The 13,751-nt window shown below is 37.1% G+C and overlaps 1 protein-coding gene across 1 annotated transcript in view; it reads right to left on the reverse strand.

Moving 5' to 3' along the window:
• Positions 1-13,751, reverse strand: part of LOC145978788 (uncharacterized) — a 208,503-nt gene that overhangs the window by 15,272 nt on the left and 179,480 nt on the right. The window contains exons 19-21 of the mRNA XM_083111607.1: positions 9,379-9,420; positions 8,036-8,080; positions 545-589 (exon numbers count right to left, since the gene is read on the reverse strand). Coding sequence (XP_082967733.1) covers positions 545-589; positions 8,036-8,080; positions 9,379-9,420 — 132 coding nt within the window. The remainder of the gene's footprint in view (positions 1-544; positions 590-8,035; positions 8,081-9,378; positions 9,421-13,751) is intronic.

Here is a 13,751-nt window from a genome sequence, read left to right on the forward strand (position 1 = left end):
TGTGTTTCTGGTAGAGTGCATAAGATTCCTTTATGATTTCTTTGGAACCGCCTTTCTAAGTGCCATAGTACTCGTCCTACAGAAGTGTGAACTGTACTTTCCAACACTTTCGGTGGTGTCTAGCTCCGACACTGAGCATCTCTCAGAAAGTGGAAGAGGAACTTTCGTCTGGGTTTGACGCTGGGTTTCTGGTTTCATTTATGACCATCACTTATGATACACCCTGTACATTACCATAGTAGTCACTTTCCAAAGACTTACACATGAGTTTATAATTAGCGAAGAAGTGTGGTTCACAGTGCAAGAAACTTCCTTTCATTTTATGAGCAGAAATATTAACATTTGTTTTTGTACATCATAGTTGTATCGTAAACTGTTACATGTGAGCATTTTGAACTGTTTGCTATTATAGTGTTCATTCTCATTGTAAATTTCTAAGTCATGATCTAAAGAACCAATATTTTTACAAGTAGAATCAATAAATGTGTATATATTGAGAAATTGATTAAATTTTAAGTGAATTTGACTATTTCAAATTACTTACCTCTAGACCCTGACTTTTTACGTGTTCTCTCTCTTCTTCTATCTCCTGAAAGTAAATCCAGACTTGGTGAAAAGTAAAATGAAATGTTTACATAATTCAATTAACTAACTAACTCTCTAGCCTTTTTAAACCCTAAGGTTTATAGTTGCAGCATCACAGGTTTTCATCTGTCTGACTCCTGAGCAAGATCTATCCACTCTATTTCATCCCTAAAGATTTCCTTTTAGGTCCATCTCAACATTATCTCTCCATCTTCGTCTTGGCCTTCCTACTGGTCTCTTACCATCAGGCTTCCCAACAAGAATCATGTAAACTCCTCTTTCCTCTCCCATTTGTGCCACATGGCCTGCCCACCTAAGTATTTTTCATTTAATCATTCTAATAATATCTGGACATGAATACAAATTATGTATTTCTAATTATGTAACCTTCTCCAATAAATAATAATTACATACATAATACAATTACCATTTACATAATTCAATTACCATGAATAATTAAGTACTGCATGAATGTAGTTTCTAATCCTAATCATTTTAATTTTAAAGTGTTTTTTCGAAAATATTTTCTCCCATGAATAAATGTTATTAAATTAAAGTGCCCGGTAGAATAAAAGATGCCCCACAGATTCATAAAAATCAAGTTATAGTCAGGTTTGGAATATCTCTTCATTAGTTCTATCACTTCTCAAGGGATAATGTATATGAGATTGAAAATAAGTGTACAATACAGAAAATGTGGGTAATTTATAACAGTACAAAGTCCTAGCAATGACTACAAATGTTTTCCAATACAGCACCTTGAATAACGTAGTGTGGAAAACGACCCAAGAAACTGGTTCCCCGAGAAGATGACAAGTAGATGGCAGTGTGATCGACACAGCGGCTAATTTTGTTATGAAAGTAATGCGGCTTAGTTAGTTTTTGGAATATATTGTGTAGATTTGTTTCTCTAGAAAGGCGGTAAGTGAATTGATGGAAACAGTTATATTTGTGGAGTGATTTGCAGTCACGAAATGGTATTAATTTACACAGAAAAGTAACATAAATACGTTTTATGTGCAACGCAACACGAGCATCAACATATTGCATGTGAGGCTGGACGTCAAACGTTGGATTGTGTACACAAGTTTATTTTTGTATACTAATAAAATTGAAATAGTGTCATGAAGGGGAAAAAATGTTTCGTGGCGTACATATTATGAAGTCATTTTCCCGAAATGCAGATATTCGAAATAATTTAATTTCATATTCCATGGAGTTGAAATAGCCGATTACGATGTACCTTGTCATCTCTATCAACAAATTGCTTTACATTCGTGTCGATTGGTAAGTAGAACTTTGGTGTTAAGGACTGTGCATTTTTACTCGTGACTTGGCTGTAAAATGTCTACCTTGTACTTGATGAAAATAAACCGCAAATTAATTAAATTAATTAATAATAAAATAAATAAATAAATTAATTAAAATAAACGAGTATTGTCTGTGTGAATTTCCATAAAAATAATATTTGTGACAATGACAATATTAATGAACCTTTCAGGATAATGCATACACAATACTAATTCTCGCAGCAATTGTCATGTTACGTGTTACAATCCATACCTATGTTTTCTTCCGTATTGTTAATAAAAAACTCAAGGACAGGTCATGATCGACGGTTCATAATATTCTTTAATATTTTCGCGACTACTGTACCAAATATCATAACAATTTTCTGATACAAAGAAATGTTACAAGGAAAAGAATCAGACGTTGCAGCAAAAACCCCATTTACTTCCATTATAAGCAGTCGAGTGCTGTACCCCGGTGTCAACACCAGCGCCTCTAGCGGATTTCATTTTCGAGTGGAACCAGCGAGAGAGAGCAAAACCATGCCGTTTTCCACACTACGTTATTCTAGGCGCTGTACTTTCCAAACAGAGATCAGTGCCTTGCTGAGGTTGGGCCCTCCTTTTCCACAAAGCAGTTGGCATATTATTGATGAATGGCAGATAACAAAAAAAAATAGCTTTTCTCAGAAATGTTCGATAAAAGTAAATACGTTTCATTTATTTACCATAATGGGTAAATACTTGATTGATGATATAAGCTAGTTTCAAGCATCTATGGATTGAAATTTTGTACTTGCTAATGGCTATCAGAATGGCTGTGATAGAATATGTAAATATTGGTTATGAACAAAAAAAAATATCCCCACTCCATAGTTTTTAGGAGCTGCACATAGCCAGAAAGCAGTAACAAAGGGACTCAATGCACTGGGAAAAAACAACACATTGATACAGTAGTGGAAGCAAGTTAGAAACTTGGTAGAAATAACAGTTAAAGCACTGTAAGAAGGCAGATGGCATCTGTCCAGTCAACCTTTAATGAAAGTGTTTCTGTAAATTTCAGAAAGGTCTCCATGTCTAGCAGTTCTATCTGGCATTTCTGTAGTACACTCTCACCAGTGGACCATCATCCATATTTAACCATCCTCCCAGCACTGATTCAAGCTTAGTAATTGAGAAGAGATTTGTCTTTTGAAAAGTGCTTCCCCCCCTCCCAAAAAAATGTTCCCGGATTTTACATTTTCCAACATTACATTCAATCTTCATGGTCCGAATATTGCAAAATGTTATAAAATTTTCCTCGATTTTACATTTTCCTTCATTTTAAGTTATTTTTTTCAGTATGATGGTACTCTGAAAAACATTAAATCGAGGTTCCACTGCAGATGGTAACACTGTCGTGTCATTTGAGCAGACTTACATTTAAGTCGCAAATGAAAAATTACATGCCAAGGTATGTTGTCAGGTATACTATTACTGCAACACTCAATTATACACGTACTATGGTAAATCTAAGCCACAGTGTAGTCACAGCTTGCTTAGGGATTGAAAATTTGAGTAAGTTCGCATTATTGATAGAAAAGAAATTTGAGCTTCTACTTCAAACTATATTTGGTGAGGTCGGTTGAAAAAGAATTAGGGATGAACTGAAATGATACTAATACAAATGAGATGTTCTTACAGATTCTTACTGATACTGATGCTGATACTTTAAAATGGAAAGAATCCCAGATATTCAGACTCTGCAAATGTGCCACATATCATTCTTGTGGACTCACAAGACACATGGACTCCTCAAAAGTATTGGTGGGGATTGGTGATTAAATTTCATCCAATACTTTCAGCATCAGCATAGCACTAAAAAATAGTAAATTCAAATCTAATAAAAATTCTACTTTTCTTCACAAATATTTTGGGCAGCAGCTTTGCAGTGTTAAGTGTTTTGGAAGAATATGATCACTGGGATAAAATAAAATATAATGTTTTACATTAAAGTTTCAAGTCAAGTATGTAACGAGTCCAAAATGTCACTGTACCTTTCACCTTCCACAATTTCAAACATATTTTGTTAATTTCAATTGTATATAGTTTCTTCTTTATATAATCTAATACCTATTTTGAGACCTGTTCAAGCAAGACTTCAAACTTCTTTTTGAGAATAATTGGATGTAAGCAAGTTTTCTAAACATGAATTATTTTTGAGAATTAGGAAGAGAAAACGAAAGATTTGCATACAGTGTGTGGAACTTTTGCTACAACCCACAGAACAGTTCATTCACATGGATTAGAATTTCCAACTATGTTTTAACAAAATTGTGGATGCTTCTTATGGATATGTGCAATCAGTTTTGTCAAAGCATACACATAATAGTCTTCAGGCTTCCCTGATAGTGTCTGGTTTCAATAACCGATTAAAGCACATAGTGGTTCATATTTCACTTTAAACTGTATGCCTAGTCTTAAATAGCCTATCTGTGCATAAACTGGACTTAAAAAACAAAACTTCAACCTAATATCATCATTAAATAAGGTGTTTGGGAGTAAAATATTCTGGTATACAATTCCTTGAAAACAATAAAAAAAATATTACACCTTAACCACCTTATTTCTCAAATGATTCATCACTCCTGTGTGTAGGATGTAGAAATACTCTCACTATACCCCTGCACTATCATTTTGTATGCCTCTGAATATATTTTACCTAAATGAACACACAACTTCCATGTTGCACACTGTGACATTCATAACTTGACTGAAAGATGCTGCAAACAGATACATCTTCAGAACCATTTATTAAGGCTATATGCAATACAGCAGCTTAGAATGGTTATATCACATGGAGAGAAGTTCAGTGATTATCTTTCTAATTACAAGATGTAATTCTGTATTTATAAAAACAAAACATCCATGGAAGTCTTTCTTAAACAGGTCTCATATCACCTCATGTGATAAAACACAAATAAATTAAAGTATTCATGATATACTTGATCCGGATTCTCAATAATATGGGGATCTTCATTCTAGAAAACCAAGAGGGGGAAAATACATAATTATTGGCATTTTTTGAAGTTCATTTCTTTGCCTAAGGAAGACCCTGATAGAGGATTGAAACATTACATGTACAGTGCTTTTAATTCTTATCAAACTGCCTTGGTCAGTTACTTTAGTGTTTATAAATCTTTAGTAAAATATTTCTAAATTCAACTGCTGTATATATCAGCATAATAAAATCAAAACTACATTTCAATCAGGCATGTATATTCTAGGCTACCTAAGCTATCGCCAAAGCCCATATTAAAATACAGGAAATAATCGACTCGCAAATTTAACCGATGCTTCACTCTCAAGTAACGACCAAGGGGTAAGCGCTAATGTATGGTCGTCTTTATTTATCATCAGGTTTCTTCGTCTGAGGGGAAAGTCTTTGAACCAGCAGATGGTGCTTTCAACCCATGACGTATTTGTGCTGGCAGGGACGACCTTGGTGATCCCTCCTGCTGACTTCCAACCCCAAGCGCTGAAGACTGAAGGCTTCTCTGCATCCTGGCGATGTTGTAGTGTTGCCAGCAATGGAAATACGAAATTCGCTAAATAGCTGGCAAAAAATATTATAGGCGAGGGTGCCAATGCAAATTATCCAAGCTAGGGGGATGCCTCATGAAAATTACATCACCTCCATCCCGTCGAGCATTGCCCGTCTCTCTTCCAGTTCCATGAATTTCTTCACATACAAGCATTATAAATCCGCTAAATTTAGTAATTTTCCCCTGAAGTTGGCACTCTGCTGCTTGTTGGAATTCTACTGTGGTTGCAGCTATATGGGACATTCTGATGATGTCAGCCATGTTGCCATCCTGTTTATTTCTGTTTCAAGCAACCCCGCTCCCCTCTGTCAAAAAGTCAAAACCTTTGCGCTCGTAGTGGGGTTTATGGCCCGAGCCATCCCTTCTGAACGGAAATACATTTGGCAACATAAACAGTCCTTGTTGTCATAGCAACTATTCACCGCACGTGTTTTCAACGACATGGGTCGGTGTTTTTCGCAAAGTGTGTATATGTGGTCAAACATGTCCGAGATCAGAGTTCCTTGTGTTGCCCGTGTAGCGTGTTCACCAATGATGGGAATGCTTTTTTTAAAAAAATTCAGTGACCAAGGCCATTTTGTTGTGCTGTGTTGTTGACATGTGTTGTGTTGTTCTGTGTTTTAGTAATTTGGCTATTCATGTGAGGACACATTCTTCGATAAAGTGACCAAAAAAATCACGCAAAAGGAGAGAAGAATAAAGTTTTTAGCTTAAAGTAAGGTAAGAAGTTAATTATTATTATTTCATACTCGCATGTAGGTCCTACATATTGCATATTATAGACCGCTCCTTTTTATAAATAAGCATGAAATGGTTGATTTGAATTGATTTATTTTACTTTGCTTTTTGTGGCACTTTTGGCTAATTTGCGAATATGGGTATGAGGCATGATATGATGAAATTGATGAATGAACACTCAGAAACATCCAGGCCAGGATTCAAACCCGGGACCACTAGCATCGTAGAATGATGTGCTAACCTCTTTTATATATATATATATATAATAAAAGGAAAGCTTGCATGCAGAAGCTTCCCCCATCACACGTCATTCACTCATAGCATTTCATTCTAATTTCTATTTCAGGACTTTTCAGGACAGACAATCACAAATATCCATGCCTTACCTGGGACTCGAACCCGGAACCCCTGGCATTGTAGCACGCTCTGCTTACCACTTCACCACGGAGGTCGACACCACTCCGTCACAGGGGCCGGTTATGAAATAATTTATGTCCATTGCTTACTATTGTTGTTTTTAATGGTAAGATTTCGATGTAAACAAAAAAAATTCAAAATGAATGAGGAAGAGCCCCCCCTTTTTTTGCGGGACAGATTTTCATTTAAAATTCAAGCACTACTATATTTGGAGATAGCCCTGGTGTTGGTCTCAGCATATGCCACTGACTTCAATATATTCTTTAATGAACAATATACATTATCATACTAACCATTCCCCAAGAATCACACATGAGCACATCATTTTTTATAGTAGGAAGTCTTGAAGCTTTCCTGCCGACAAATTATGAAAAGTTTCTCTTGGGCTATTGACCAGATGAGCTGTGGAAAGGATTCCAAGCTTTCGAGACCTAACATCACTCTCATCTTCAGGGTAGAATTGCAGTTCTGAGCATCAACCTGGTGTATAAATCCTGTACCAGCTAACTGTAGACCAAGCGAAAGAGAACAAGTGTCTGCGCAAGTAGTAATGTCAGATGACTCCACCAATGAACAGTGAGAGAAACGGGATTGCGTAATGGATGACTGGAGTTATCCGCTTTCCCTGCTTCACTCTGTCAGCGTTGCAAAGTTTTGAAAACGATAATACCGTATGCACATGGTAACCAGACCATATTTTTGTCTCCAGGTCCATATGCTTGGTTTTAATATTTCTTCATAATATTCTTAGAATATTAGGGATAAAACAGCAAGTGCAAATTTTGACAAGCCGTACATTTAGCGTACGGACTAAGATTTGGACCATACGTCTGTACATGCCATGAAATTTCCATACATATATGGTCAGGACAGTACCGTTGGCAATGCTGTGCTTTCACCACTTGATTTCCCTCCTCCTCCCCTGCCGCTATGCATGGCCCTGCTCTACAGTTAGCTGGGACAAGGTATATGTATTCTTAGAGGGAGGTTCCCAGTGAAAATGGCGAACTAATTGGGTGCCGTGTCTGCTGCATCCATGCTGCTTGGCTAGCGATAATCAACCAACAGTGTGGATGCAACAGACACGGCACCTGATTGGTCCGCCATCTTCATTGGGAACCTCCTTCTAAGAATACATATACACCAGGTTGATGCTCAGAACTGCAATTCTACCCCGAAGATGAAAGTGACGTTAGCTCTCAAAAGTCTGGAATCCTTTCCACAACTCATCTGGTCGATACCTGAGAGAATCTTTTCATCATTTTTTATATTTTCATTAGTGAAGAACTGTGATTCACAGTGCAAGATACTTGCTTTCATTTGAAAAGCAGAATTATTAACATTTGTAATTTTTATATCATAGTTGTATGGTAAAAACGAATAAATTTACAAGTGAATTTGTGACTATTTCAAGTTACATACCTCTAAATCCTGATTTTCCATGTGTTCTCTCTCTTCTTTTATCTCCTGAAAGTAAATCCAGACTTGGTGAAAAGTAAAACAAAATGTTTACATTATGCAAGAACCATTGTGATTACGTATTAGCATGAACCAGTATCTAGTTTCAGTATTTTGACAAACAACGTTTTTTTTAGAAAATATTTTATTTTTCCAGGAATAACAGTTATTAAATTGGAGAGCTCCATAGAATAAAATATTACCACACAGGTTCATAAAAATCAAGTTATGCCAGGTTTGGAATATCCCTTCATTAGTTCTATCACTTCTTAAGAAACAGTGTATGTGACATTGAAAATAAGTGCACAGTATATGAAATTTGGGTAACCCCAATTGTTCCTGCAATGTTACAAATGTTCTCCAATCAGAGACCAATGCTTTGCTTTTCCCACATTAACAATTGGCAATTGATCACCAGCAGATCAAAAACAGTAGCCCTTCCCAGAAATGACATGAAAGTAAATACTTTATTTCATTTATTTACAATAATGGGTCTTCAGCAATACTTCATTGATGATGTAAGTTCATTTGAAGCATTTGTGGATGGACATTTCGTTCTTGCTAATGGCTACTATCAGAATGGTTATGCTAAGATATGTAAATATCCATTGTGAACAAAAAAAAAATCCCACTTTGATTCCATAGTTCTTAGGGACAATGATCAAAGGTTATTTTATATAATTTTGAAAAAATTAAAAATAAGTTTTTTGAGATACTGACATTTCAAAAAGTGTGAAAAATGAACTTTTCTTTCAATTTTTGGGCCATTACTATTTCAGCAAAGTTATTGTTGAAGGAAATAATTGCATTTTTCTGGAAAGATATTAACCCATACTACAATCCAGGAGTACATTGTATACAACAAATACTTTAGTTATTCTAGGAAAAATTATTGAAAATGCCAATAATTTATGATTTCACTGTTTCTATTTGTTTCCAATATCATAAATCATATTTTAAATTAATTTGTTATTAATAAAAAGTAGGGTTGTGGCTATTTCAAATGAAGAAGACTGTATATCACTTTTTATTTTTTTGTGGCAGCTTTCAACAAGCATGTTTTCACATGACTTCAAAACTGTACACTTTCTCTCACAGCGTTGCAGTTTTTTAACTTTGTCATCACGAATTGCTGGATTTTTCAGATTTTAATATATGTCTGAACACTACTACATAAATTTGCTCCAAAGAATTCTATGATTATCAAGGGAAGCATATATAGTCTCCCTTCCTGATTTAAAATGGGTTGGTACAGTAGTTTAAAAAACTAACTTAAATTATGAAAAAAATAAAAAACATTTACATACTTCATGGCCCATCTTCTTTATATGGTGTAAAAGAATCCAGTTCTGCAAGACAAAAAGAAATCTTTATTTTACATACAAATAATATATTGAAATATTGTACTTCTTAATAACCCAATTACTTTCACGAAAGTTATGTTTAGCTTGTCTCAAACTCTATAATAGTAAATGCATGAATAGGTACAAATTTGCAGACACATTTCCCATACAAAAATACATATTTTTAGTACATGTACCTAGTGAATTATTTAGCAATAGAAATAAAGTAGCTTAGAAAAATATATATGCCAGTACTCAAATGAAAGACATGTGCAATTATAACACTATTAGACATTTATATACTTTACTTTCACTGTCCATTATTGATATCTCTCAATTTTATATCAATTTGAAGGTAATTTCATCCTTGTTTTCATTAATCAACAAACATTCATGACATGTGAACAATGTTATAAAGACTTTCAGAATGTAGAAATTATTGTCCTACTTGAAACTGCACAAAATTAAACCATGAAAACTCATCATAATTAACCAAAGAAGGTGATTAGAAGATTAGGCTATAACCCTATATTCCAAAAACGATCATTTTCCTTCAACAAATAAAAGAAGAAGAGGAGGTAAATAATTTTCCTTTTATGAAATTTTAATTTTGTCGGGCCTCCATGTAGGGAACACCAAGATGTGAGGATTAAAAACGCTACCTGTGTATTGTCCGATATCTGTTACATTCTGCTGGCAAGAATTGAACACTTGCTGCTTATGCTTCTGGACAAAAAAATATTTTCTAATGTAAAAAGCAAGCTTTATTTTTCGGCGAGAAATTTAAAAATCTCAAGGTTTTTAATAAAAATATATATTTGAGTAACATCGAATGCTAGTGTTACAAATTATAACTTATTTTCTTAAATACAGGGTCTGTTCTGAAAGTATCCAAACTTATTTATTTGCAAACAATTTATTGATGACAATTACAACTGCTGTCAATATTCTTCAATGTAGGCAACTTCAGCCACAATACAGCGAGTATAGCGACTTTTCCTCTGTTCACAGCAGTCCTGGAAGTCCTTGACTGACACCCTCTTTAATGCTGCGGTCGTGGCAGCTTGAACCTCTTCAACTGACGCAAAACACTTCCCCTTGAGCACGCTTTTGACCTTGGGAAACAAAAAGAAGTTTAAGGTCCCAACTGCCACCTGGTGCAGCTTACCTGAACCCTCGACCGATTCTCGCACTGCACTGTGGACAGTTCGGATACTTTCAGAATGGACCCTGTGCAGTCTAGGCTACAAGCCTCTGTCGAATGAAAACTTATTTTCATTCAGCAAACAGAATATGAAGAAGAAGATATTAAGGTTGTTTTTTTTTTTTTTTTTTTTACGAAATTTGAACTCCATCGGGCCCCACGTAGATGCAGGGACGTGAAGGTTCAAAGCATTTCCTCCATATCACCTGATATGTGTAATTGAGTTAACTTTGGATACAGTTGCTGTACAATAGTGAATGAAGTTCCTTCAGGAACATCTGGGGTAACTCATAAGCCACAATGCAATGGATGAATTTCACCTGCCTTTTCTCGGTTTCATACTTTTGTAGGTTATCATATTACAATTAGGGCTGAGTCAATACCGATTCTGATACCTTAACAGATACCGATGCCAATACCGATTCTTGTATAATTTCAGTTTAAAATAACAAAGGTTAATTACTGAGTCACAAAACTCATCACATTCTATTAATGATATCAGATACTCCCAAATTATTCTCATATAGTATTATATCATTTAGAGGCCGCGGTGGCTCAGTCGGTAACGCGTCTGACTACCATGCTAAAGGTCCCGGGTTCGATCCCCGGCCGGTTCAAATCCGGGAACTTTTCTAACGGTGAAAGCGGCCCCGGCACCCACCCAGCGTCGAATAACATGGGTACCTGGGCGAAACCCTGGGGGGTAAAGGCGGTCAGGGGCGTGATGCTGATCACATCACCCCCACTCACGACCGGATCAAGAAAGTGTGGGGCGTTACCCCTACACCCCCTATACGCCTTCATGGCGTGGTGCTATGCACAGGGGAACCCTTTACCTTTACCTTTACCTTTTAAAATTTCCTGTGACATTTTATGTGAACTTCTTTCTACCCCCAGAGGATGCAAAAAAAGAAGTTTTGGAAATGTTGCAGATACAACGAAAAAATCGGTGGATTATCATAAGTGTCCCTGCTTCATTTCATGATTTCAATTTCATTACACAAGTCTTAAAGGGAAGAGAAAGTTGTAGCATGTAAAATAAAATTTATGTAGTGCATATAGCGTACAACTTGCACAAGGACTGCAAAATAAATACAAATGTAAACAATATTCTTATCGTTTGGATTAACCTGGGGAGGCAGGAAAACGACCTAAAAATATATACAAATACAGATCTGTATATTCAATGCTCTGACTACCATACTCAAGGTCCTGGGTTCGATCCCCGGCCGGTTCAAATCCGGGAACTTTTCTAACGTTGGAAGCGGCCCCGGCGCCCACCCAGAGTCGAATAACATGGTACCTGGGGGAAACCCTGGGGGGTAAAGGCGGTCAGGGGCGTGATGCTGATCACATCACCCCCACTCATGACCGGATCAAGAAAGTGTGGGGCGTTACCCCCTCACCCCCTATATGCCTTCATGGCATGGTGCTAAGCACAAGGGAGCACTTTACCTTTACCTTTTTTTATATTCAATGCTCATTTGGCGGAAGCGGCTCCGGCGCCTACCCAGCGTCGAATAACATGGGTACCTGGGGGAAACCCTGGGGGGTAAAGGCGGTCAGGGGCGTGATGCTGATCACATCACCCCCACTCACGACCGGATCAAGAAAGTGTGGGGCGTTACCCCCACACCCCCTATACGCCTTCATGGCGTGGTGCTATGCACAGGGGAACACTTTACTTTACTTTACTTTTGCTCATTTGGCAGCTCTGTATATGCCCTGCTGTCCATTATTCTACGTCATTTGCAATAAGAACAAGTCACTGCAATGTCGGTATCGGTCAGCAGTCACACAGAAGGATAGAGAAAAACAAGAAAATTCACAACCCTCCCTCCCACAGCGACATTCATCCCTTTCCCAGGAACTCCGGAATGAGGCTAAGAAAATAATTATGATGGTTTTGAAAACTTCACGTTTTTGACCCACGACTTTGCAAACAAGAATTGCCAAGGAACGGTTTATTTTATTTCCACATAGCTTTGACCACCAGGCAGTGTATGGCCAATGTACCAATTACCATTACCATCGGTCTTTCTCCGCACTCCCCCAAGATCCATTTTTCTCTGCTCTCTGAGAAAAGGACAGCCGTCTCAAACGAACCAGCATTCTTTCCCATGAAGCCCTGCATATATATTAGATCACCGCACCTACTTCGAGAGAAAGAAGCCAGTGTGTTCCCGCAATAAACTTTGATATCCATCCAGTCCACATTTGGCTCACGTCACCATCAATTCAAGTTCAACTTGTTGGTTGAAATTTAGATATGCGGCTAATCATGGAACTTCAGGCATTTTAAAATTTAAAACCCCCAACGAGACTCTCGCTCTCATCCTGAACAAGGATCCTCTGTTCTCGAGGAAGTAAGAAGTTACCCAGGCTCAGAATCAAAACAATCGTTCTACACATAACAGGCTCAAACAGAGAACATTATTTACGCAAGTGCGCCGGCCAGTCTGGCTCAGTGACAGTGAAGTGACAAGCGTAAATAGAACGGAATCTTGAACCCTGACCTCACTCAAAAATATATCTCTCCACCATGAAAGTTAAGACAGCGAGAAAACACATCAGTTAACCAAGTGTCAAAAGGAAAGTGCTCAATGTAAAGTTATTAGAGACTTAAAATTAATTAGGGCCAGATACTTCTTCGCCCTCCAAATTAACTTATGAACAAGGTCCGTGCAAGGCTATCATGCCTTCTCTCATCCCTCTCAGTGTAAACATGACCACGTGTGGGAGGAGTTAAAAGTGCAACGACCAATAGAGAAGGGAGACAATTCCTCCCGGAGCAGCGTACTCGAAGGAATCAAGGGTGAAAAAGGAACGGCCGAGGACACTCTCGCTTCAGCACCTTTACATATCGGAGAGGAAATATTTTCTCCTCACTTGAAAAGTTTAGACTCTTAGCATTGAATTCAGTTTTCAATCAGACTTTTTAACTTTTTTAACTTATTAAGAAATGGTGCGTAAAGATTAGTGTTTGTGTGCAACACTGGCCATCAGCGGCCTCCGCTGCTAACTTATTTTGACCCAGTGCATCATGGGTGACTGTATTTTGTCTGCAAGGTGTGTGGAGATGGGTGGCGAGGTGTTGTATTTCAACTGCAGCCTATTAAATACTATTTCATAA

This window comes from Lepisma saccharinum, chromosome 25, assembly GCF_977018435.1.
Source record: "Lepisma saccharinum chromosome 25, izLepSacc3.1, whole genome shotgun sequence".
Classification (NCBI taxonomy): domain Eukaryota; kingdom Metazoa; phylum Arthropoda; class Insecta; order Zygentoma; family Lepismatidae; genus Lepisma; species Lepisma saccharinum.